The sequence below is a fragment of the Henckelia pumila genome, chromosome 3, assembly GCF_033568475.1.
Source record: "Henckelia pumila isolate YLH828 chromosome 3, ASM3356847v2, whole genome shotgun sequence".
NCBI classification, from domain to species: domain Eukaryota; kingdom Viridiplantae; phylum Streptophyta; class Magnoliopsida; order Lamiales; family Gesneriaceae; genus Henckelia; species Henckelia pumila.
Genome location: NC_133122.1, coordinates 86727400 through 86755097, shown reverse-complemented (window position 1 = coordinate 86755097; position 27698 = coordinate 86727400). Strand labels below are relative to the sequence as shown.

Here is a 27698-nt window from a genome sequence, read left to right as displayed (position 1 = left end):
CTAGACATCAATTCAATAATGAAAAAATTCAAAAATAAGAAAACAAATTCGAATATTTGTTGCCGTGTCCGGTCGATCAATCTTCGTATTTTTTCCAGTTGATTTTCTTCAAATTCTGTAGATTTCATCTCAAATTTAACGTTTGATCCCTCTCTTGATTTTCTTCCTGAGTTGTGGCGGTCGCTGATCCCCCCTTCCTTTTCTAAATCTCTTTTATATATGTATAGAAGCCCACAATAAAGCCCAAAATCTAGAGTTTTCAGATTTCCAAACTCTAATTTTTTTCCTAATCTGCACAGATGCGCAGATGGCATGATTTCGCGTAGAAGCTCTTATCTTCTCACATATTCTTCCCAAGACTTTGTGCAGAAGCACATGGCTTCTTTCTTCATCTTGAGCAGAAGCGCACATCTGGCGCATAAGCTTTCTCTCTTTTTACCCAAGTTTCTGCCTTTTCACGCATATACACCAAATCCACCGCATATGTGCCAATATTCACGCAGAAGCACTGCACTCTTCTTCATCTTTCTCAATTTGGCTGCATATGCGCTTATTTTCCCGCAGATGCGCTACTGCATTTTTCAGCTGCGCGTCATTTTTCAAAAAATCATAACTCACAATCTAAGCATCGGATCGAGCTGAAATTTTGACAGCAGCTTTAAAAATCCTAAACTTCATTATGAATGATGGAGATTGTATTTGGATGTCTCAAAAATTTGTAGTAAATTTTTGAAGTTTGCTGTCCATAATTCTTCCTTCCGCTTTTTCTCGGTACTTTTCTTCAAATCCTTGCAACTCACAAAAAAAAAAAAATAACATGCATAAAATCCACTCGATACATCACAAAATTCAAGTAAAATCATATATAAATTAAGTGCATAAATTGCACTTATCAAATCCCCCCAAACTTAGAATTTTTCTAGTCCCGAGCAAAACAATAATATGTAATATGTCCTGCCTCCTTCAATTCCCGGACCTGATCAGCGATAACTTTGTCCTTCTCCGCCGCAAAGTGCCGCTTCTTTTGTTTGACAACCCGAGCTCCCGGGATGATATTTAGTTTATGCTCAGCCACATGAGATGGGATCCCGGTTAATTCCTTGGAAGACTAGGCAAATACGTCTGTATTCTCGGCCAGACATATTTTCAACTGCTCCGCTAGACTGGATTCCAAATCCCGAGATATCTTGACAACTCTTTTCGGTTGTTCCGGGAAAAACTGCACTACCTCGTGTTCCTCCTTGACTTCCCCTACTGTGCTCACTTCTTTGTCAAGACCACCCTTCCCCTGTTCACTCCGAGCTTTCTTGTTATCCACTCGTACAGTATCGGCATAACACCTACGATAGGAAGGTTGGTCTCCTCTCACCTCTCCCACTTGGTACCCTACCGGGAATTTGATCTTTTGGTGATATGCAGAGGCAACATGCATGAAGGAGTTCAGAGCCGGTCTTCCTAAGATGACATTATAGGAGGATGGAGCCCCCACAATGGAAAAGAGGGTCATAATAGTCTTTCTCAATCCACCTGTTCCCAGGGTAATTGGCAACCATATCTCTCCCCAGGGCTGGACAGTGTGTCCAGCGAACCCGTAGAGAGCGGTCTTCACCGGGTTGATCTCACATCCTTGTAGGTCCATTTGCTCAAAAGCCTCTTGGAAGACGACATTTACCGAGCTCCCAGAATCAACGAATACCCGCCTTATGTCATAGTTGGCCACTCGAGCTTGGATAAGTAAGGCATCGTTATGAGGAGTAGACACGCCCTTCAAGTCTTCTTGTCCGAAAGTAATAATCAGACAGGGGATTACTTTTCGGGTTTCCAACCCTAAGACTTCCCACTTACTCCAAGATTTCCGGGCCCTATTCGAATCTTCGTTGGTGGACCCCCCCGATATCATGTTGATGACTCCTCTGGAGAGTCTATCCCGGACCCCCGCATCCAGTCGTTGAGGTGGAACCTCGCGGGCCTTTTCTGGGATAGTCTTGTTAGGCCTGTGTGTTGAAAATCCCGATGCCCGAGAAGGTCCTTGCTGTCTCTTATCCATCCGCCTCTCCTCTCCTAATATCGGCCTTTTTGTCTTCGAATCGAGTCTTTTGCATTCGCTGGTATCGTGAGTATTGACCCCATGGATGGAGCAATATTTCACAGGTCTCTTTTGAGTAGCTTGCCGAACATCCTCCTCACACATATGAACCCCTCGGTCTTTGGTTATTTTCGGCGGGGCATGAGCCATCAACCTTTTAGGATAGTCATTTCTACCTCCTCCGTGGTTATTCCAACTTCCTCTTTTTCTGTTTCCCTCTCATTTATCCTTCTCACTCTTCTGCTTCTGGGATTCTTCCATGTTAATGTATTTTTCAGCCCGGGCCAAAAGGTCCTCAAAGTTTCGAGGAGTTTTTTTTACCAGCGACCGGAAGAACTATCCCTCCCTGAGCCCTTGGGTGAAGGCCGTAATCCTGGTCTCAGGTGCGCATGCTGGTATCTCTAAGGTTATCTTGTTGAATTTCTTGATGTACGCCCTTAGAGACTCCTTCCCGATTTGTTTCACCTCAAAGAGGCTGATGGTAGTCTTTTGGTACCGTTTACTGCTACTGAAATGTTGCAAAAAGATTTCCCGAAATTTCTTAAAGACGCAGATGCTTCCATCTTCTAATTTTTCAAACCACCTTTGGGCGGAGTCTTCCAACGTGGTTACGAAGACTTTACATTTGATTTGATCATTATAATAGTGAAACATGGCCACATTTTCGAACCGGGCCATGTGCTCTTCTAGATCGCCACTGCCATCCTATCCCTTGATCTTCGCTGATTTGAATTGTACCGGGAACGGTTCTTTAATGATTTCAGGTGAGAAGGGGCACCCCAGGCTCCTGACCCGCGAATATTCCCGCGAGTCAGTGTTTTCTAGCTTAAATTTTTTTTGCTTCAGCAGCTCCAATTCCCCTGCCATGGTGATATGGGCAGACTCAGCGTGTGATTCTTCTTCTTGTTCCACCTGTATGCTCCCTCGCCCTCCTCTTCTTTTCTCTTTCTCTTTTCCTACTTCCCACGCTTTATCTACTGTTTTCTCCTGTTCCTTCCCTGGTTCATCCTCCTGGTCTTTCTCCTGCTCTTTCTCCTGCTCGCCTTCCTGCTGTCTTTCAAGATCATCTCCCTTTTTCTCCTGCTGCAAAGCCAGGATCCTTTGTACCGCTGCATCTACCATAGCATTCATTTGCTCTTGAATAGTTTCCATCGCTCGCTGGGAACTTTCAGGATCCTCAATAATCGTCATATCTATGCCTTAAAGCTCATTTTCCCACAGACGACGCCAATGATGCAAACATCATAAAATGGATGCCCCGAGGGTGGGTCATGTCCCGGGAAGAAATAATTTAAGACTTATGGAAAGGACTTAGAAAATTGTTAGAGAGTGAGTGTGTGCCAGAAAAATGACAGTGATGACCCCCGGTTAGGCGTAGGAGCCTGATATTTATACCTGTTAACCCGATTCTTTTATGATTGCCCAGTATGGTCTAACTGACAATTTTTACTTTGATGGGATGGTTGTCACGTGTGATTAGACACCCCGTAATACTAGGAGGAACCCATACCATGGCAACGTGATTCATAATGATTTGGTCAGTAATAAGAGTCTGCTACAAGTAACATGGGTATGGCCCCCCTTTTATATCCTTAAAAAAATAAAGGAACCCAGGTCCCACCTGCTTTCCCAGGCTCCTGGCTTCCGGGCGTTTATCTTTGCTATCCGGACTATTAAGGGACTTCCCGGGTCCTTATTCCAGGCTCCCGGCTTCCAGGAGTTTATCCTTGATATCTGGGCTATTAAAGGACTTCACGGGCTCTAAATCACCCGGGTCTTTAAAGAAAAAACCTCGGGTTATCTTATCAGAATAACACTAGAATACAATTTGTAAAATAAATTGCCATGTAAACGCGCATTTCTGCACCTTCCACAGCCGCTACAGTTAATATTCCATCATTTGATGATACCCCGGGAAGTCAGGGGATCAGGGTTATGGAGAATCAAAGGCGACATGGATGTAGTCAGGACAGCGAACAGGGCTCTAGCCCGACTATTTTAGGGAGGAATAGTGATACCCCGGGAAGTTAGGGGATCAGGGTTATGGAGAATCAAAGGTGACAGAGATGTAGTCAGGACAGCGAACAGGGCTCTAGTCCGACTATTTTAGGGAGGAGTAGTGATACCCGGGAAATCAGGGGATCAGGGTTATGGACAGGCAAAGGAACATCGGGGCTGGATAAACTCTGACTAATAGCTCTGATACAAGGGAGTAGCTCACCCCAGAGGGCGGCGTGAGACCAAAAAGACCAAGTCTTCAGGACTCGAGCAAGACCCATTTCTCAGGGGCACGATCCCCACGATTGCTATAATCCTGAGCCTGCCGGCTTCATCGTGCTTGACAGGTAAACGTGGGCAACTTCCGCACCCACGACCCAGATCGTGGCCACTACCCTGGAAATGCGGAATGACTTTCTCACTCTAAACTCTATAAATACTTTACATCAGGTATCAGTAAAGGTATGTTCATCTGAGTCCACAAAATACTATACTCATTTTTCCTAAAAGCCCACTCCATTTCTAAGTCTGACTTAAGCATCGAAGTGGCCCCGCCGGAAAACCTTCCAGCACCCCACTAACGTACTTTCGTTTCCTTTCCTTGTGTGCAGATCATCTAAATCATAGAAGGACAGATCATATATCACTCTTAGTAGCTTGGTCATCTCGTCAGGCCCACTTCACTACCCTGACAGCCCGGGCACCCGGTTTAGCGAACCATCATCATTGGCGCCGTCTGTGGGAAACTTGTTCTATAGACATAGATATGGCTTCTCATGAACAAACACCACCGGAAGGCCCCCAGCAGGGCCGAAACATTTTTATTCCTCTGGAGCAGCTCAAATCATATGTTCAGGATATGATACAGAAATCGTTAGCAGCTACAAGGCAGCCACAGTCAAAGGAAATCACAATGGAAGAAGAAGGAAACCGGGGTAACCCAAAACCTAATGCCCGAGCCAGAGAAGGTGAAGAAGAGGAAAGTTCTTGGATGCACTCAATATAGCCTTTTGTGGCGGATGAATTACATGAACTTAGGAGGAAGATACAGAAGTTGGAAGAAGAGGATCCCAAAATGGCCTGGTCTATCAAGATCCCGGGTTTCCCTTTTTCACAGGAGGTGATAGAGGAGCCCTTGCCATCTCATTACAAATCGGAAAAAATCCGGGAGTATGATGGGAGCACTGATCCAGAGGAGCACCTGGCTTGTTTTGAGAATGTAGCTATGCTGCATTGCTATGGGGATAAGATCAAGTGCAAAGTCTTCTTAACCACTTTGGTGGATTCTTCCCAAAGGTGGTTTGAGAAGTTGGAGCCACAGAGTGTTCGATCGTTTTCAGAATTCAAGCAAGTGTTCTTGCAGCACTTCAGCAGTAGCAAGAGGTATAGGAAAACTGCCTATAACCTATTTGAAGCAAAACAATCAGGAGAGGAGTCTTTACGAACGTACATCAAAAGGTTCAATAAGATTGCTTTGGAGGTCCCGACCTGCGCCCAGGAGACCAAGATCACTGCCTTCACTCAAGGTCTTCGGGAGGGGGAAATTTTCAAATCACTAGTGAAAAAATCACCCTGGACATTCGAGGATTTGTTGGCTCGGGTCGAGAAATAAATTAACATGGAGGAAGCTCAGAGGCAGAAAAAGGAGGTAGCCTGGCGGGAGGGAGGCCGGGACCAAGGAAGAAGTAGGAAAAGCCATGATCCCATGTGGCGGTTGTCCCGGTATGCACTGCACCGACGGATCCGAGACAGGGCTGTGCACGTGTGCGAATAAGGGGTTGAAGTCCAGGCCCCTGTTTCCAAAGAGAAGTCCTAGAAGTACTGTGCACTTCATCAGGAATGCACCCATGACACCAGTGAATGCCAAACGTTGCAGCAGAGACAGGAGCTGCCTTATACTAGATATGGTAATCCGGTCCAGAAAAAGCCCCGAAGTCTGACTTGGTTTCGGGGGTCACAGATGTCGGTTCCCCCCCGGGTTGTCATTCTTTCCCGGGAGAAGGGGAAACAAGAGATTGATTCTACGAAAAAGGATAGAAAATCGGGAGATGGGCCAACCAAAGGCATCATTAACATGATATCAGGGGGATCTACTGACGGAGACTCAAACCGGGCTAGAAAGTCTTGGAGTCGGAAGGAGAGTTTGGGGGTGGAGGAAAGGAGACAGGGTTCAGGGCCAATCATCACATTTGGACCCCGAGACCTGGAAGGAGTAAACATGCCACATAATGATGCTTTGCTTATACAAGCTTGGATCGCTAATTATGATGTACGAAGGGTGTTTGTAGACTCAGGAAGCTCGGTGAATGTCCTTTTCAGGACGCCTTCGAGCAGATGGATCTGTAGGGGTATGAGTTGAGCCCGGTAAAAAATGCCCTTTATGGATTTGCTGGGCACATAGTACAGCCTCAAGGGGAAATGTTGCTACCCATAACCTTGGGGTCCGGAGATGAGAAGAGGATAGTCATGACAAGATTCACATTAGTAGAGGCACCCTCTTCTTATAATGTCATCTTGGGGAGGCCGACTATGAACTCTTTCAGAGCCGTGGCCTCAGCTTACCATCGTTTACAGCTACGAAGTTTAACACTCTTATAAGATCAAATTCCCCGTGGGAGATAAGGTAGGATAAGTCTGAGGCGATCAACCTTCTTCCCGAAAGTGTTATGCTGAGACAGTTAAAGTAGATTACAAGAGGGCGAGGCAGATCGAAAAGGAGGGAGGTCAGGGAGGAAGAGAAGTTTGTTCTGTGGAAGAATCTAAGGGCGAGTATGAGGAGGTGGAGCTGGTGCTCGGACAAGCTGGGAAGTCTGTCAAGATTGCCCGGGAATTAGAAGCAAATTTGGCCAAGCAATTGAAAAGTTGCCTCATCCGGAACAGGGATGTGTTCTCTTGGGCTTAGGGTGATTTGATGGGAGTTTCATCTCATGTGGCAGAACACAAACTCAACATCACCCCTGGATCCTGGCCTGTGCTACAAAAGAAAAGACATTTCGGGGTCGAAAAGGATAAAGTGATAGCAGAGCAGGTTCAAGAGCTATTACGGGCCGGGCACATCAAAGAAGTGCAATTTCCTACCTGGCTGTCCAATGTAGTGCTGGTACCGAAGGCCACACGGAAGTGGCGGATGTGTGTGGATTTCCGGGATTTAAATAAAGCTTGTCCGAAGGATTGTTATCCTTTACCCCGGATTGACCAATTGGTGGATTCCACATCTGGGTGTGAATTGCTGTGCTTCATGGATGCATACCAGGGCTATCATCAAATTCCTTTAGCCCTGGAGGATCAAGACAAAGTCAGCTTTAAAACATCGGGAGGTACTTTTGGTTACGTGGTTATGCCATTTGGTTTAAAAAATGCAGGGGCCACGTATCAAAGGATGATGGACAAAGTGTTCCGAGAACAGATGGGTCGGAATTTGGAGGTGTATGTGGATGATATACTAGTGAAATCCAGGATCCGGGATTGTTTTATACCCGACCTGGAGGAAACTTTTGCCACAGTTCGGCAGTATGGGATCAAGCTGAATCCAACTAAGTGTATATTCGGAGTGAAAAGTGGCAAATTTCTGGGGTTCATGGTGACTAAACGAGGGATAGAATTCAACCCGGAAAAGGTGAAACTGTTGCAGGAAATGCCTTTGCCAACATCAATCAAGGAGGTACAGCGATTGACCGGGCGAATTACAGCCCTGGCCCGATTTATCGCTCGGTCAGCTCATCGTAGTTATCACTTTTTCCAAGTGTTGCGCAAGGCCCAGAGGTTTGGCTGGTTCGAGCAGTCTGAGCAGGCCTTTCAGGAATTGAAGGAACATCTGGCTAGCTTGCCTATCTTGGTTAAGCCAGAGCCGGGGGAAAAGGTTGTGGATATATCTGTCTACTATCGAGAGGGCAGTCAGCATTGTTTTAATAAAGGAGGAAAAGAGATATCAGAGGCCCGTATACTATGTCAGTCATGCTTTGAAGGGGGCAGAAGTTAGATATACGGAGATTGAGAAGATGGCCCTGGCTTTGGTAATAACAGCCCGAAAATTGAGACCTTACTTCCTGTCTCACCCGGTAACTGTCCTTAATAACAGCCTCCTAGGGCGAATCATGACTCATCCAGATTCCTCGGGGAGGCTTGTAAAATGGTCAGTGGAGTTAGGAGAATATGATATTGAATACCAGCCACGTAAGGCCATCAAAGCCGAGGCCTTATCCGATTTTTTGACAGAGGTGGCCACTTTTGGTCAGGAAGAAGTATGGAGAGTATTTGTAGATGGAGCCAATAGTGTTGGAGGCAGTGGTGTAGGGGTCATCCTGGTTTCACCCACCCAGGAGAAAATCAAGATAGCCATAAAGTTGGATTTTCAGGCCTCCAACAACGAAGCTGAATATGAGGCTGTGATAGCTGGGATGAAACAGGCTCGGGAAGTCGGGGTAAGTCATATTATAATATACTCTGACTCACAGTTGGTTGTCCAGCAAGTGAAGAAAACCTTCTGTACCCGAGAAGAAAAATTGATAAAATATTGTAAGGTAATTGAAGAGCTCGAGGCCGGTTTTGTTACTTGGAGCATAGAGCAGATACCCGGGGAAGACAATATGGAAGCAGACGCCTTGGCTAAGAGAGCTGTCACTGGGGAAAATAAGGATACACAATCTTTGGTACAAAGGGAATTGGTGGCTTCCATAGAAGCCTTGGAGCCGGTCGTCCAAGAAGATACATGGATGGTCCCGATAGTCAAGTACCCTACCAGTGGGGGTCTTCCAGCAGACAAAAGACGAGCCCGGGTCATACGAAGACAGGCACCCAGATTTGCTATCTTGGGAGGAAGGCTATATAGGCGTTCCTATCAGGGCCCTTTGCTCAAATTCCTGATAGAAGGGGAAACTGAATATGTCTTACGGGAGGTGCAAGAGGGATGCTGTGGAAACCATGGGGGGTCTATGTGTAGTGACCCTTACCCGGATCACCTGCTAACAGAACTTTGGCATGCAATTAACTTAAATAAACAGATATCAGAATAAAACTGCGAAAACCATAAACGTTTATACAATCCCAAGTAAAGGAATCTGTAATTTATCCAAATAATATACAACCAAATCGAATAGTTGTATCAACCTCAAAACAACAAAAATAAAACCTAGACGAAGCTCCAGCTGGTCAACCACTGACTAGCCCCTCTTGGATCCACCCACCTCGTCCAATCGCAAACCTGCCCCATGGAATAGGGTGTCCAAAAACACAGAGTACGAGAAGTGAGCATAAGACGCTCAGTACGAGAGTATGAGTATACATGCATGCAAAGTGAACTCCCTATAAACTCGAGGTCAAGGATCAGATAACAGATACAGACCGGGCCCTGGTATGTAGCACGCTGTGCCGTCGCTTCAGGAGGTGGCTCCCATACCATAATACAAGTGGATATGCCGGACCCAAATCGATGGAAGTCAAACAACTAACAAGATAGGGAAAAACCCTACTAACAGACATCTCGAAGGAGATAGCTCAGTATGCAAATGAATGCAGCATAAATCAATGACATATAAATCATGCAGTCACATAATACATGCATACTCAGTCAGGATATCTCGAACAGTACTTCCGTACCTCAAAACAGTGCAAGCTCTACCAACTCTAGGTCCATGCCTATAGTCTGCTCTACACTTTCAAATGATACCTTTGATGTCGATGCCTCCAGAACTTGGGCACAACTCTGCTACAACTATCGAACGCCTTGACGACTCCCGGGTCAAGCCTAGGAAGGCTAGAACAACTCAAATACGACTAGAGTAGAGAGGAAATCCGGAATTGGCAATTGAAACTGAATTCTCGGCCTTCTATTTATACACAAAGATCGGAGCTTCCGATCCTCGATCGGAACGTCCGAACCTCGATCAGAACGTCCGATCCTGCCATCGGAGCTTCCGAAGATCCTGATCTTCCACGTGTCAAAATATCACTTGTTGACTTCGGATAGGGGTGATCGGAGCTTCCGATCCTGATCAGAGCTTTCGATCTTGCCAAACGTCATGCCTGACGTAATACCATCGGAGCTTCCGATCCTGCATCGAAGCTTCCGATCCTGTTCGGAACTTCCGAACTCACCTTCGGAGCTTCCGAACTCTATCCAAGTAATTATGATTAATTCCTTAATTACTGATTTTGGTTACGGGCTACTACATTCTCCCCCACTTAAGATATTTCATCCTCGAAATCAGATCTTAAGTACTGAATGCAATACAGAAATCAGAAACATTCTTTATTCAAATCAAACGTTTACAGAGTTTGCAACTGAATACAACTTAAGAATGAAATCAAAACAACTCAGGATGGTCTTCACGCATCCTGTCCTCAAGCTCCCAAGTAGCTTCCTCAGTGCCTCGGCGCTGCCACTGAACTAAAACAAAAGGAATGACTTTGTTCCGTAAAACCTTATCCTTATAATCCAGGATACGAATAGGTTTCTCAACATAGGTCAAATCCTTGTTCACCTGAACCTCAGACCGCTGCAGAATGTGAGATTCATCCGCCACATGCCGTTGCAACAGAGATACGTGGAACACGTCGTGAATACTGGATAGATGCGGTGGTAAAGCTAGTCGATAAGCCAAATCGCCAATGCTCTCTAAGATCTCAAACGGACCGATAAACCTGGGAGACAACTTGCCCTTAAGGCCAAATCTGAGAATCTTGCGGAAAGGTGACACTCTCAGAAATACTTTTTCCCCGACACCGAATTGCAAAGGCCTACGCTTGATATTAGCATAGCTGGCCTGACGATCCTGTGCAGTCTTAATCCGTTTCTTGATCTGATCAACAATGTCTATCGCCTACTGGATAAACTCCGGTCCCTCAGCCTATCTCTCCCCCACTTCTTCCCAGAAGAGTGGAGTACGACAACGTCGCCCGTACAAAGCCTCAAAAGGTGCCATCCCAATACTAGTATGATAGCGGTTGTTGTACGCGAACTCGATCAATGGCAAATGATCCTGCCAGTCTGAACCAAAATCCATGACGCACGCTCTAAGCATATCCTCCAAAGTACGGATAGTGCGCTCCGGCTGACCATCAGTCTCCGGATGATAGGCAGTACTCAAACTGAGAGTAGTACCCATCGCACGCTGAACACTCCCCCAGAATCTAGAAGTAAACCTGGGGTCCCGATCGCTGACAATGCTCACAGGCACTCCATGAAGTCGAACGATCTCCTGAATGTACAACCGTGTCATACGATCCACATTGTACTCCCGGCTATAGGCAATGAAATGCGCTGACTTGGTGATTCGGTCCACCACAACCCAGATAGCATCACAGTTCCTCGGGGATAACAGCAAATGGGTCACAAAGTCCATTGTGATAAACTTCCATTTCCATTCAGGAATAGGCAGACTGTGAAGCAATCCTCCAGGTCTTCGGTGTTCTGCCTTGACCTGCTGACACACCAAACATCTCGAAACAAACTGATAAACACTGCGTTTCATTCCTTTCCACCAGAAACTAGTACGTAGATCCTTGTACATCTTGTTGCTCCCAGGATGAATACTCAACTTAGTGCGATGTGCCTGAGACAAAATCGCCTCTCGCAACTCTTCATCCTGCGGAATCACAAGCCTACCAGACAAACACAGAAAGCCATCTGACTAATAATGAAATCCAGACGAGCTACCCTCGTTAGCTAGACGAGCTAAATGCTGGGTCTTCGAATCAGACATCTGAGCATCTCGGATCCGCGAATACAAGGCTAGCTCAGATAATATCATAAACATCTGGATACTCTGCATACCTTTCTTATGCTTGAAGGTATAACCTGAAGTACAACAGTCACTGATCGCACTAGACATCGAACAAGTCTGAAGTGCGTATAGTCGCACCTTGCGACTCAAAGCATCAGCGATGAGATTAGCAGCTCCCGGATGGTACTTAATTTCGCAATCATAGTCCTTAAGCAAGTCCATCCAACGTCTCTGCCTCATGTTCAACTCCGCCTGAGTGAACAAATACTTGAGACTCTTATGGTCGGTGAAGATCTCAATTTTCTCGCCATACAAATAATGACGCCAGATCTTCAAAGCGAACACAATGGCTGCCAATTCCAAATCATGGACTGGATAGTTGTCCTCGTGAAGCTTCAGCTGTCTAGAAGCGTATGCGATCACATGCCCATTTTGAGTCAGAACACAACCTAACCCCTGAAGAGAAGCATCAGTGTATACCACATACCCTCCAGATCCTGACGGTAATGCCAACACCGGCGCAGAAGTCAACCGCCATCGAAGCTCACAGAAATTCTCCTCACACTCGGAGGACCACTCGAAGTCCACACCCTTGCGAGTAAGCTGCGTCAACGGTCGAGCTAACTGAGAGAAGTTCAGAATGAAGCGACGATAATACCCTGCTAGACCCAGAAAACTACGGATCTCAGCAACTGTCGTCGGACGTGGCCAATTAAGTACCGCTTCAATCTTGCTTGGATCAACAGAAATCCCCTCCCTGGATATGATATGGCCAAGAAAGACCACTCTATCCATCCAGAACTCACACTTGCTCAGCTTGGCGTACAACTGCTCATCTCGAAGAGTCTGCAGTACCAACCGCAAGTGAGAAACATGCTCTTCCGTATTACGCAAATACACCAAGATGTCGTCAATGAAGATCACGACAAACTTGTCCAAATACTCCCTGAAGACACGGTTCATCAAATCCATGAATATAGCCGGCGCATTAGTCAAACCAAATGGCATCACTAGGAACTCGTAATGCCCATAACGAGTACGGAATGCAGTCTTGGCTACGTCCTGATCACGGACTCTCAACTGATGATACCCAGATCTCAAGTCAATCTTGGAGTAAACTGACGTGCCCTGCAGTTGATCAAACAAGTCATCAATACGAGGCAACGGATACTTGTTCTTCACAGTGACTCGATTCAGCTGCCGATAGTCAATGCACAACCGCTTCGACCCATCCTTATTCTTTACAAAAAGAACAGGAGCTCCCCAAGGAGATACACTAGGACGAATGTACCCCTTGTCCAAAAGATCATGTAGCTGATTCTTCAATTCATGCACCTCTGACGGAGCCAGACGATACGGTGCTCGAGAAATAGGTGAAGTACCCGGCATCAACTCTATGCCAAACTCGACTTCCCTAGCAGGAGGAAAACCCGGAATTTCATCAGGAAATACATCTGGAAATTCATCCACAACAGGAATGCTCTCTATCCCAATACTCTCAGCGGACAAATCAACTGCATAGATAAGGTAGCCTTCCCCGCCAGACTCTAGAGCTCGACAGGCTCTCAAAGCTGATACTAAATGCATCGGGGGTCGCGCTCCCTCACCATATAAAAACCAGCTCTCACTCTCCTCCGGATGAAAGCGTACTAATCTCTGATAGCAGTCCACTGAAGCTCGATAGGTAGTCAACATATCTATTCCCATAATGCAATCAAAGTCGTCCATCACCAGGACCATGAGATTCGCTAACAGAATGTTTCCTTCAAACTCTAAAGGGCAACCCATCACTAGACGCTTAGCCAAAGCAGATTGGCCCTTCGGAGTAGAAACATACATCACTACGTCTAGTGCAATGCATGGTAACTTATGCCTCTTAACAAAACGTGCAGAAATGAAGGAATAAGATGCACCAGTGTCAATAATGAAAGAGTGGGTGCCCGGTGAGCCAACTTGTGGCTAAGGGCTTTGATGACTCTTTGTATAAACAATCTTTTGTTTAATATAATTTACACTTTTATTAATGGCAATGACTTTATCTTTCTTCATATTGTTATATTGTGATATACTATTGTTGTTTTGATAAAGACCTTGAATATACTATAGTGTATGTAAGATGTGGTAGAACATGGGGATGTCTATCATGAAACACATCTTATAGTCACTGTATATTCTAAACTGTTCCTAGTCGATTGAGCCGTCCGATAATAAGGATAAGGATCGCTCGAGTTTGAGACTAGCATTTGCGATGCGGAGTACCACGTTTCATTGGTAAGGAACATAGAGATGTTCGAAGCATGCAAATGGATATTCATATGATGAATGATCGAACTACCCTATTCGGACTTTCCAAGTGGTTATCACTTATCGAGTGGATATAGTCCGCGGTTTTGGTTGTACACCATTAGTCCTTACTACTTGAAACATCATTGAGACTCTATATGCTAGTACTGTGCTTTGACTCTTTTACCGACTCTATTGGGGTCATCAGGTGTCGGGATTGGGTACAGTTACAACACATATAGGAGTCGATGCTTTGTTGTCAAGGATTCACCACATACTTGCGAGTGTGGATATCCTATGCGATCTGAGGAGATATTAGTGTGACGAATCTCTGGCCAGAGTACATGATGTGATTTAAGAAATGGTTTCTTAGTAGCACATGCGATGTCACTATTTGATCTTCAAGATGTATTGCATAGTTATCGAATCTCGAGCGACTCTCGATATACCAATGGTTGTTGATTCGATCGGGATATATGGATGAAGGGACCGTACTGTACGCTAACCAAAATCTACTAGTTCTTGTAGGCACTATCAGTGATACCTAGGGAATCATGGGGCGATGTTGCTAGGCGCTCATACCATGATTCGATGGGCAAGTCGGAAATTGTTGTTCCGAGTCACAAGGAGTTGTGAGCCCACGGCTAGCTGTATCCCTGAACCATTGAGGGTCACACAGTGTAATGGATTTTTAATCCCCATTGAGATAGTTAAATTTAAAGAGTTAAATTTAATGAACGAAGAAGTTGGACTTCTTATTTAAGAGTAGAGGAGTAAGATTTCCTAAAATGACATAGGGATGGCCATTTTTGGAAATCACTGAATTCGGATTCAGAAAAATTTATCTTGACTTTAAAAGGTGCAGAAATGGTTTCTGTGCACATTGGTGAAATCGGTTTATCAATCGGAGTCACGATGAATTTTATATTAATTTCTGAACATGCGGGCTTTGTTTGTCGGGCTTGAACTTATGACTAATGGGCCCTAAGCTGTTAGTGGCCTACATTATAAATAAGTTATTGCAGTACAGAAATTACACACAACAGGTCACAAGGATTTTTCGAAAACCCTAGTTAATTTTCAAAAGGTGGCCGTCCCCCCTCTCTCCCTCTACTCGAGAAAAATCCAGCCTGTGATTTTGAATTACAGTCTGGTTTAACGGATCAAATTCGTTAATTCTCTTCGTAGAAACTTCTGATAGATTTTCTAGTGCAATCTATCAGAGGGATTAAATATCCGTTCGTGGACCTGATTGAAGAACAGTTCGTCCATCAGTCCCAGGGATATACAACAAGAGCAGAGAAATCTGTTGGTGTCCAAAATCTCCATTCGAGATTAAAGGTAAAAATTTTATAATTGTTATTTAATTTTTACACACACAATTTAATCGTAAGGTTGATACCTATTATGGAATTGTTCCATACAAAATTTTTAAACTTCCGCTACACCGGGTATCAATCCTAATTGATCTGATCGCCGCGTTCTCCAACAGTGGTATCAGAGCCAGGTTGCTCAGATCAAGCGATTAAATTAATCGATTGTACAAAAAATTTTTTAGGCCTCGGTTTTTGAAACAAAATAAATATTTTAAAAATAAAAATATTTTTTCGGGCAAAAACCCGGGCAGCGATTGGATCGCTGCCCGGGGTAGGGGCAGGGATCGTCGCTGCCCTAGGGGAAGCCGGGCTGCCCGGCCCGAGCCCTACGGGGCGCGGGCAGCCCGGGAATGTCCCGGGCGGCCCGCGGAAAAATTAATTTTTAATTTTTAAATTAAATTTTAATATGTTAAAATTCTATTTTTGGTCCGATCGAAAATTGTTTTGATTGGTCCACGAGGCGTCATATCGAATTGTTCGAGTCCGAAAATTTTAAAATTGATTTTTGGATAAATTTGAATTTTTGGAAAATTTTAATATTTTATCCTTAAATTGAATTTTGAAATTAATTATTTTTGGTACAATTGATGATAAGATATGATCTTATGGATATATTGATAAAATATGATTTTATGTATAAAATTGGATTTTATAGATAAAATATGATTTTATTTGATAAAAAGATAAAATATGATTTTGTATGTAAAATAAGATTTTATGTATGAAATATGATTTTATCCTTTTAAATTTAAATGACATTGCATGTTATCCAATAAATTAATTTTGAATTAAATGTTATTGGATAAGGATGATCGATTGTCATGACCAATTTTGTAGGTGTATGTTAGGAATTTACATTTGTTTTTATTGTTGTTGGTTTTATTAATGGGCCTGGTTTATGGCCCAATATGAATGTCATATGTAATAAAAGTGGGCTTGGTTTATGGCCCGTTCCCACCCCTTAAAAATGTATCCCCTACTTGTCATTGTTATTTATTGTAAATACATTAGATTTAGTGGGAGATCAAGATTTGAAGACGGTGGTGGGCCCAGCAGACAATAAAGACAGAAGAAATGTAAATTGGAAGCAAATGTAATAGGATTGCATTGCATACTGCATATTACCTAGGATTGGACTAAGACTCGTGATTGGCAACCACGGGTCGATTAGAAATGGAATCGATCATCCTATTTAATATGTGATATTATAGTGGTATGCATGTTTTATACAAAATTGTGTGAATCCGACAAGCATACAAAATTTTAAAAATGATGAGACAAATTTTATAATTAAAAATCCCTCATTTTAAATATGATTTAAAATTGATATCAAGATAAATAAAGGAAATTTAAATTTGTTTAAATGTTCCTACCTTCCATCAACGATCAATGTATGAGATGCTACCCGCGGATACGGTCCGGCTCATATTATTGGGGGGGCCCGTTCGTCGAAAAGCTGTACATTGGGTCGACACATGTTGTAAGTTGGGTGGAACTCCCATGGGATCGGCTCATATTATTAAGGGATCCACATGGCGACCGTCCATCACAACTTAATATTGATGGGTCATCTTGACATGTCACAATAAACGGCGTCATATTATTGGGCCCTTATTGGACATGAGGTAAAAACGTGGAGGTTGCTTTGGAAGCAATTGGGCTCTACCTTTTGAAAATTATGGTTGGCTGATATTATTCGGGACCATAAGTTTGTCAATTGGACTCCATGTTCTCACTAAGGAAAACAGTTTCCCGTTTTCACTAGAGGGTAGTGAAATCGTTAAAATAGTGGGAGTGAGATTCATAAAATAAATTTCGCCTATTTTATGTCTTAGTAAATTGCTTAAACAATCACTGATATTTGTCTGTTTCTTTTCAGTATTTCATAAGATGAATTCGCGTAATCCACTTTTCTCGATCCTCGAACAAAATAAGTTGACTGGCGCAAACTATACGGAATGGTTCCGTAAGTTGAAGATTGTCTTGACTTCGGAGAAGATGCTCTACGTGTTAGAAAAATCTCCTCCGAAGGAAGCACCAGCTGACGTAAGTCCGGAGGAGTTAGCCAAGCTTGATACATGGTGGGACCATAATATCAAGACCAAATGCTATATGCAAGCCTCGATGTCTGATGAACTCCAGAGGCGATTTGAGGACACCGTGAATGCTGCTGACATTCACGTTCAACTCAAGGAACTTTTTGGGGCTCAATCGAGGGCTGAAAGGTTCGCTACTGTAAAGGAGCTAATGACGTGTCGCATGCGTGAAGGGACTTCGGTCCGTGATCATGGGGTACGAGTGATTTGGCTCATACAGAAGTTGGTAACCCTTGATTTGGTGTTGGAGCATGAACTCAACGTGGACTTACTACTTCTGTCTCTTCCTTCTTCGTTTGACGGATTTGTGGTAAATTTCAATATGAACAAGATAGAGGCCTCCCTTGAAGAGATGGTCAATATGCTTGTAACATATGAATCCACATTAAAGAAGGATAAACCGGCTTTCTTGGTGGGCTCCTCTTCTTCTGCTAAGAAGGGGCCAAGTACAAAGGGTAAGAAACGTTCTGCCCCACCCAAGAAAATCGAACCCGAGAAGAAGTACAAGACAAAGGCTTCAAACATGGAAAAATCCAAGGATGTTTGCCATTACTGCAAGAAGCCCGGTCATTGGAAGCGTAACTGCAAGGAATATCTAGAGAAGTTGCGAACTGCGAAGGGTATGTTCTATATTGAAATAAATGTTTCACTTAATACTACTTCTTGGGTATTGGATACCGGATGTGGATCTCACATTTGCAATGATTTGCAGGTGATGACAAGAAGTCGCAGGCTTAGAATGGGTGAGACCCAGCTGAGGCTCGGAAATAGTTCCAGAGTTGAAGCTAAAGTCGTGGGAGATGTTTATTTAATTTTGCAGAACGGTTTTAAGTTACTTTTAAGAGATGTTTTATTTGTTCCGGATTTGATTAAAAACATTATTTCTGTTTCTATGCTTGATAGAGATGGTTATTCTTGCAATTTTGTGAATGAGATTTGCAATATTTACAAGAATGAATGTTTAATTGGAAATGGACAACTTGAAAACGATCTATACAACTTAAAACTAAAAGACGTTCCAATAAATTATGTTGATAAACCGGCAACAACAAACAAAAGGAAAATCGATAGCCAAAACCCGGCAAACCTTTGGCACGCTAGGCTAGGTCATATTTCCTCAAGGAGGATGAACAAGCTAGTGGGAGAGGGCATGTTTGATATGTCTGATATTAACTCTCTACCTACTTGTGAATCCTGCCTAAAAGGAAAAATGACTAAATCTCCTTTTAAGGGGAAACCTGAGCGTAGTCAAAATCTGTTGGATTTGATCCATACAGATGTTTGTGGTCCATTTAGAGTTGGGACTCAATATGGCCACACCTACTTCATTACCTTTACTGATGATTATTCAAGGTATGAGTATTTATATTTAATGAAATATAAGTCTGAAGCATTTGAAAAGTTCAAAGAATTCAAGGCTGAAGTAGAAAACAAGCTAGGTAAAAGTATTAAAGCACTTCGATCGGATCGAGGTGGAGAATACTTGAGTACCGAGTTATTGGACAATCTAAAAGAGAATGGGATTCTCTCTCAGTGGACTCCTCCTATGACACCACAGCTTAATGGTGTATCGGAGCGTCGTAATCGAACTTTGTTGGACATGGTTCGGTCCATGATGAGCTTCACTGAGCTTCCACCTTCGTTTTGGGGCTATGCGCTTGAAACGGCGGTATTGTTGTTGAACAACGTCCACACTAAAGCAGTGGACAAAACACCATACGAGTTATGGAATGGCAAAGCTCCTAAGTATTCGTACTTGAGGATTTGGGGATGTCCTGCTTACGTGAAGCGGACAGTGGGAGATAAGTTGGATAGTCGATCCAGCTTATGTTATTTTGTAGGGTATCCGAAGAATTCAATCGAATATTATTTCTATTATCCTGCTGAAACAAAGGTGTTTGTTTCAAGGAATGCCACCTTCTTGGAGAAGGAGTTCTTATTGGATAAGAAAGGCGAGATGATGGAACTCGAAGAAATTCGAGTAGAACCCAAAATACAAAATAACGATCCTACACCTCAGGAACCATTGATAGACACGCCTGTACCTAGAAGATCCGAAAGGACTTCTAGACCTCCTATTCGATATGGTCTTCTTCTTGAAGGGGATCAAGATGAACCCGATGTTGGATGTGATCCAAGAAACTTCAAGGAAGCAATTTCTGATGCGGATTCAAATTTATGGCTTGAAGCTATGCAGTCGGAAATAGATTCGATGCATACAAACCAAGTTTGGTCTTTAGTAGATCCTCCCGATGGAATTGTTCCAATAGGGTGTAAATGGATCTACAAGAGAAAGATTGGGCCTGATGGTAAGGTATTGACCTACAAGGCGCGATTGGTGGCAAAAGGTTATACTCAAAGACAAGGAGTTGACTATGATGAAACCTTTTCACCAGTTGCAATGTTCAAGTCCATAAGAATCTTTATTGCCATAGCTGCATGGTATGACTATGAGATATGACAAATGGATGTGAAGACTGCTTTTCTTAATGGAGACATTAAGGAAGAAATATATATGAAGCAGCCTGAGGGGTTCACATCCATGGGAAGAGAGCATAAGGTATGCAAGCTTCAGAGATCAATTTATGGTCTAAAACAAGCATCAAGAAGTTGGAACAAGAAATTTGATGAAACAATAAAAGATTTTGGTTTCATCAAGAACCCGGAGGAACCATGCGTGTACAAGAAAGTAGTTAAGGATGCTGTGACATTCTTAGTACTTTATGTTGATGACATCCTACTCATTGGGAATGATGTAGGGATGTTGCAGTCAACAAAGATATGGTTATCTGGTAGATTCTCGATGAAGGATTTGGGTGAGGCATCCTATATTCTAGGGATACAGATCTATAGAGATAGATCTAAGAGAATGATAGGACTCACTCAATCAACCTACATCGACACCATATTGAAACGGTTTTCAATGGATGGGTCCAAGAGAGAACATCTACCCATGTGTCATGGAGTTTCTCTATCCAAGTCTATGTGTCCCAAGACTGATGAAGAGATAGAGAAAATGACACATGTACCATATGCGTCAGCCATAGGTAGTATCATGTATGGGATGATATCTACCAGACCGGATGTAGCATTTGCTCTGAGTGTCACGAGTAGATATCAAGCTAATCCCGGTCAAATGCATTGGAAAGCCGTGAAGGACATTCTTAAGTACTTACGAAGGACTAAGAATATGTTCATGGTATATGGAGGAAGAGAACTAAAATTGGAAGGCTATACCGACTCTAGCTTCCAAAGTGACGTGGATGACTCGAAGTCAACCTCTGGATTTGTGTTCATGCTCAATGGCGGTGCTGTCTCTTGGAAGAGTTCCAAGCAGGACACCACAGCGGATTCCACCACTGAAGCAGAATACATTGCAGCATCAGCTGCTGCTAAAGAGGCCGTTTGGATGAGGAATTTCGTCCAAGAGTTGGGCGTCATTCCTGAAGCTGTTGGTCCAGTCCCGGTGTACTGTGACAACACGGGTGCCGTTGCTCAGGCAAAGGAACCAAGGTCTCATCAAAGATCCAAACACGTACTGAGGAAATACCACATCATCCGGGAGATTGTGGAAAGAGGAGACATCACTGTCGAAAGAGTGGCCTCTGCAGACAATATCGCTGATCCACTTACTAAGCCCTTGCCAGGACCATTATTTGACAAACATCGCGAAGCAATGGGTCTACGTAGTATGACTAGTTGGCTATAGGACAAGTGGGAGATTGAAAGAGTGGGTGCCCGGTGAGCCAACTTGTGGCTAAGGGCTTTGATGACTCTTTGTATAAACAATCTTTTGTTTAATATAATTTACACTTTTATTAATGGCAATGACTTTATCTTTCTTTATATTGTTATATTGTGATATACTATTGTTGTTTTGATAAAGACCTTGAATATACTATAGTGTATGTAAGATGTGGTAGAACATGGGGATGTCTATCATGAAACACATCTTATAGTCACTGTATATTCTAAACTGTTCCTAGTCGATTGAGCCGTCCGATAATAAGGATAAGGATCGCTCGAGTTTGAGACTAGTATTTGCGATGCGGAGTACCACGTTTCATTGGTAAGGAACATAGAGATGTTCGAAGCAGGCAAATGGATATTCATATGATGAATGATCAAACTACCCTATCCGGACTTTCCAAGTGGTTATCACTTATCGAGTGGATATAGTCCGCGGTTTTGGTTGTACACCATTAGTCCTTACTACTTGAAACATCATTGAGACTCTATATGCTAGTACTGTGCTTTGACTCGTTTACCGACTCTATTAGGGTCATCAGGTGTCGGGATTGGGTACAGTTACAACACATATAGGAGTCGATGCTTTGTTGTCAAGGATTCACCACATACTTGCGAGTGTGGATATCCTATGCGATCTGAGGAGATATTAGTGTGACGAATCTCTGGCCAGAGTACATGATGTGATTTAAGAAATGGTTTCTTAGTAGCACATGCGATGTCACTATTTGATCTTCAAGATGTATTGCATAGTTATCGAATCTCGAGCGACTCTCGATATACCAATGATTGTTGATTCGATCGGGATATATGGATGAAGGGACCGTACTGTACGCTAACCAAAATCTACTGGTTCTTGTAGGCACTATCAGTGATACCTAGGGAATCATGGGGCGATGTTGCTAGGCGCTCATACCATGATTCGATGGGCAAGTCGGAAATTGTTGTTCCGAGTCACAAGGAGTTGTGAGCCCATGGCTAGCTGTATCCCTGAACCATTGAGGGTCACACAGTGTAATGGATTTTTAATCCCCGTTGAGATAGTTAAATTTAAAGAGTTAAATTTAATGAACGAAGAAGTTGGACTTCTTATTTAAGAGTAGAGGAGTAAGATTTCCTAAAATGACATAGGGATGGCCATTTTTGGAAATCACTGAATTCGGATTCAGAAAAATTTATCTTGACTTTAAAAGGTGCAGAAATGGTTTCTGTGCACATTGGTGAAATCGGTTTATCAATCGAAGTCACGATGAATTTTATATTAATTTCTGAACATGCGGGCTTTGCTTGTCGGGCTTGAACTTATGACTAATGGGCCCTAAGCTGTTAGTGGCCTACATTATAAATAAGTTATTGCAGTACAGAAATTACACACAACAGGTCACAAGGATTTTTCGAAAACCCTAGTTAATTTTCAAAAGGTGGCCGTCCCCCCTCTCTCCCTCTACTCGAGAAAAATCCAGCCTGTGATTTTGAATTACAGTCTGGTTTAACGGATCAAATTCGTTAATTCTCTTCGTAGAAACTTCTGATAAATTTTCTAGTGCAATCTATCAGAGGGATTAAATATCCGTTCGTGGACCTGATTGAAGAACAGTTCGTCCATCAGTCCCAGGGATATACAACAAGAGCAGAGAAATCTGTTGGTGTCCAAAATCTCGATTCGAGATTAAAGGTAAAAATTTTATAATTGTTATTTAATTTTTACACACACAATTTAATCGTAAGGTTGATACCTATTATGGAATCGTTCCATACAAAATTTTTAAACTTCCGCTGCACCGGGTATCAATCCTAATTGATCTGATCGCCGCGTTCTCCAACAAATAAGTACAAGAGCAGGTATACCATAAAGCAGAAATGTACCTGCGATGACTTTCTCATTCTCCTCCACAGCCTGATCATGCCTCAAGGCAAACACATGGCCAGAAGCTCGTGGCCTCAAATGAGAACTCCCAGCAGGCTGTCCCTGTGACCTCTGCTGAACGGTGGCCTGAGAACCAGATCCTGAACCAGAACCAGAACCGCCTCCCCCAGACAGTGGACAATCCCTCCGGATATGACCAGTCTCTCCACAACGGAAACAAGCTCCAAAAGCTCTACGGCACTTGTCGGATGGATGGTTCTTCCCACTGTGATCACACTTGTCCTTCTTACCGTAAAGGACAACACCAGCAGAGCCAGAGGAAGAAGAAGTAGATCCAGACTTCTTAAAAGATTGGGCACGGGGACCCAAAGAACTAGCAGGCCTCGACTGAGGGAAAGACCTGTTCCGCCGAATGCTGTCCTCCGCCTGGTGACAACGGCTCACCAAACCCTTGTAGGACATGTCATCGCCAACCGCCACACGGTCATGGATCTCAGGGTTAAGGCCCTGAAGGAATAGATTATACTTCATCCCAGAGCTGTCAGCAATCTCGGGGCAATAGGATAGCAGATCAAAGAACTTCTGCTGATACTTATCAATAGACATGGCTCCCTGTCGCAGACTCAGAAGCTCGCCTGCCTTCGACTGACGGAGTGCAGGAGGAAAATACAGCTTCTGAAAAGTTGTGCGGAACTCGGCCCAAGTGGCCACTCCTCTCGCCACAACAAAAGGTGCAGAAGTAAACCTCCACCACCTGCGCGCACGTCCATCCAGAAGATAACCCAGGGTCTCCATCTTCTGCTCCTCGGTGCAGTGGAAAGTCTGAAAAGTCATCTCTATGCGGTCTAACCAGTTTTCCGCATCCTCCGGAGACTCACCTTCAATTAAGGGCTTAGGACCCATAGCTAAGAATCGACGCACAGTGAAACGCTCGTCGTCATGATGACGATGACGCCGTTCTCGACGATGCTCTCGGTCGGCATCACCCCAATGCCCACCAATACTGCCATGAGAACTCTGGTCATCACGATCTGCCATCTACAAAAATACCTCATGATAAGACTAAATCCCCAGAATACTTTTGCATGCTCTGATACCATAAATGTAGTGACCCTTACCCGGATCACCTGCTAACAGAACTTTGGCATGCAATTAACTTAAATAAACATATATCAGAATAAAACTGCGGAAACCATAAACGTTTATACAATCCCAAGTAAAGGAATCTGTAATTTATCCAAATAATATACATCCAAATCGAATAGCTGTATCAACCTCAAAATAACAAAAATAAAACCTAGACGAAGCTCCAGCTGGTTAACCACTGACTAGCCCCTCTTGGATCCACCCGCCTCGTCCAATCGCAAACCTGCCCCATGGAATAGGGTGTCCAGAAACACAGAGTACGAGACGTCAGCATAAGACGCTCAGTACGAGAGTATGAGTATACATGCATGCAAAGTGAACTCCCTATAAACTCGAGGTCAAAGATCAGATAACAGAGACAGACCGGGCCCTGGTATGTAGCACGCTGTGCCGTCTCTTTAGGAGGTGGCTCCCATACCATAATACAAGTGGATATGCCGGACCCAAATCGATGGAAGTCCAACCACTAACAAGATAGGGAAAAACCCTACTAACAGACATCTCGAAGGAGATAGCTCAGTATGCAAATGAATGCAGCATAAATCAATGACATATAAATCATGCAGTCACATAATACATGCATACTCAGTCAGGATATCTCGAACAGTACTTCCGTACCTCAAAATATTGCAAGCTCTACCAACTCTAGGTCCACGCCTATAGTCTGCTCTACACTGCCAAATGATACTACTATCATTAAAGTGCTCTAAAAGCCTTATCTAAGCTATTGCATACTCCTAAATATTTATTGGAAGCAAAAGCTATACCTTCGTCCGTCGTTAGCCCTTTGATGTCGATGCCTCCAGAACTTGGGCACAACTCTGCTGCGACTATCGAACGCCTCGACGACTCCCGGGTCAAGCCTAGGAAGGCTAGAACAACTCGAATACGACTAGAGTAGAGAGGAAATCCGGAATTGGCAATTGAAACTAAATTCTCGGCCTTCTATTTATAGACAACGATCGGAGCTTCCGATCCTCGATCGGAGCTTCCGATCCTCGATCAGAACGTCCGAACCTCGATCGGAACATCCGATCCTGCCATCGGAGCTTCCGAAGATCCTGATCTGCCACATGTCAAAATATCACTTGTTGACTTCGGATAGGGGTGATCGGAGCTTCCGATCCTGATCGGAGCTTCCGATCTTGCCAAACGTCATGCCTGACGTAATACCATCGGAGCTTCCGATCCTGCATCGGAGCTTTCGATCCTGTTCGGAACTTCCGAACTCTATCTACGTAATTATGATTAATTCCTTAATTACTGATTTTGGTTATGGGCTACTACACTATGAGTCTGGCTCAAAGGGTACTGCTGTCAGGATTTTGGTGGCCCACTTTACAGGCTGATGCATCTAAAATGGCTCGGTCTTGTGAAGGGTGCCAGAGGTTTGGCAATGTACAGCATAGCCCGGCGAGTAATCTTCATCCGGTATGGGCCTCGTGCCCCTTTGATCAATGGGGTCTGGACATAGTGGGACCTTTTCCACAAGCCCGAAAACAAAAGAAATTCTTGTTGGTAGCCGTGGATTATTTTTCTAAGTGAGTGGAGGCGGAGCCTTTGGCAAAAATAACAGAAGGAGAGGTGATGAAGTTTTTGTGGAAAAATATAGTGTGCCCGTTTGGGCTCCCAAGGAAGTTGGTCTCGGATAATGGCAGACAATTTCAGGGGCAGAAATTGGCAGATTGGTGTGCAGAGATGGACATTAAGCAGGCCTTCACCTCAGTAGCCTAACCTCAAAGAAACGGTCAAACGAAGGTAACCAACCGTACTATTGTTCGATCTTTGCAGGCTCGGTTGCATGGAATGGGGAAAGACTGGGTAGAAGAGATCCCAAGTGTGCTGTGGGCCTATCGCACCACTCCTCATACGGCCACGCAAGAATCACATTTTAGCCTGGTATATGGTTCCGAGGCTATTCTGCCAGTAGAGATTGGACAACCCTCAGCTCGGGTTATGGCATATAAGGATACATAAGAAGGGGCCTGGGCGCAAGAATTGAATCTGATTGAAGAACGACGGAATAGAGCAGCCCGCAGAATGGAGGCCTATAGAGCTCGGGTGATGAGAGCTTATAATCAAAAAGCCAAGCCCCGGAAATTTCAAGAAGGGAAGTGTGTGTTAAAGAGGGTTAATCCAGCAAGGGAAGTAGGGAAGTTAGATGCCCGATGGGAGGGGCCGTACAAACTTATCAAAAAGTTCGGTGCTAATACGTGGTACCTAGAAGATAATCAGGGATGGATACTCAAACGACCTTGGAATGCATTACAATTTAAGAAATATTTTGTTTAATTATTGTACTTAATGTTTATTAATGAAGGTATTTATTCATTCAAAAAAAGTGGTCCATTACATAAGCCTGGGAGATTCCACGCCCCGGCACCCATGATCAAGCCCAAGGCATATATACCATTGGCATTATATAAGCCCGGGAGATTCCATGCCCCGGTACCCATGTTAAGCCCAAGGCGTATATAAGCCCTTGACATTATATAAGCCCGGGAGATTCCACGCCCCGGCACCCATGATCAAGCCCAAGGCATATACAAGCCCTTGACATTATATAAGCCCGGGAGATTCCATGCCTCGACACCCATGTTAAGCCCAAGGCATATATAAGCCCTTGACATTATATAAGCCCGGGAGATTCCATGCCCCGGCACTCATTTCAAGCCCAAGGCATATATAAGCCCTTGACATTATATAAGCCCGGGAGGTTCCATGCCCCGGCACACATTTTAAGCCCAAGGGATATATAAGCCCGGGAGATTCTGTAATATCCAGAAAATCCATAAAACTATTCTTGATTTATTAAAGAAATTTTAAATGAATTTTAAGTTATTTCATTTGATTATTTATGATTTAAATGTTATTGCTATTTAAATGCTTTTGTCATTTAAATGTTTTATTGTGTTAAATGATGTTTAGTTATTTCATTTTATTATTCATGATTTAAAAGGTTATGCTTGATTTAATGGTTTTATATTTTAACTTGGGAATCTTGGAGAAATAACTTGGGAGAGAAAGAGTAAGTTGAGTGTGATTAAAATTTGTTTTGTGATCATATTTATAGGGCAAAAGAAGAAAAAAAAAACAAGCCGTTTTGTTATCATTTTCTTTGACCTTTAGCTAGCGTTAGGAGTAGGAATCACGTGTCTGAAGATTTTGAGAATTTTGGTGATCTAAATTAAATCTTAAAGCAGATTCACAGCCGACTTGAAAAGATATGTTTCGATCTAAATTAAATCATCAAGCGGATTCGTGGCAGATTCAAACATATGTGTTTTGGTTTGATAAGGTTAAAATTGCAAATAAGAGCGATATATTATTTTATCAGAGTGCGCAGCAGATTGTTGATTTATAAGACAATAATATTGG

At 43.5% G+C, this 27698-nt stretch overlaps 2 protein-coding genes across 2 annotated transcripts; both read left to right on the top strand.

Moving 5' to 3' along the window:
* The first annotated feature begins 5159 nt into the window (after positions 1-5159).
* LOC140889150 (uncharacterized) lies at positions 5160-5696 on the top strand. The gene has a single exon (XM_073296858.1). It carries the CDS (start codon positions 5160-5162, stop codon positions 5694-5696), a length of 537 nt encoding a protein of 178 aa, XP_073152959.1.
* A 2386-nt stretch (positions 5697-8082) lies between these two features.
* On the top strand, positions 8083-26297 carry LOC140889149 (uncharacterized). Its single transcript, XM_073296857.1, has 2 exons — positions 8083-8979; positions 26112-26297. Exons 1-2 carry the CDS (start codon positions 8083-8085, stop codon positions 26295-26297), a joined length of 1083 nt encoding a protein of 360 aa, XP_073152958.1.
* The last annotated feature ends 1401 nt before the right edge of the window (positions 26298-27698 follow it).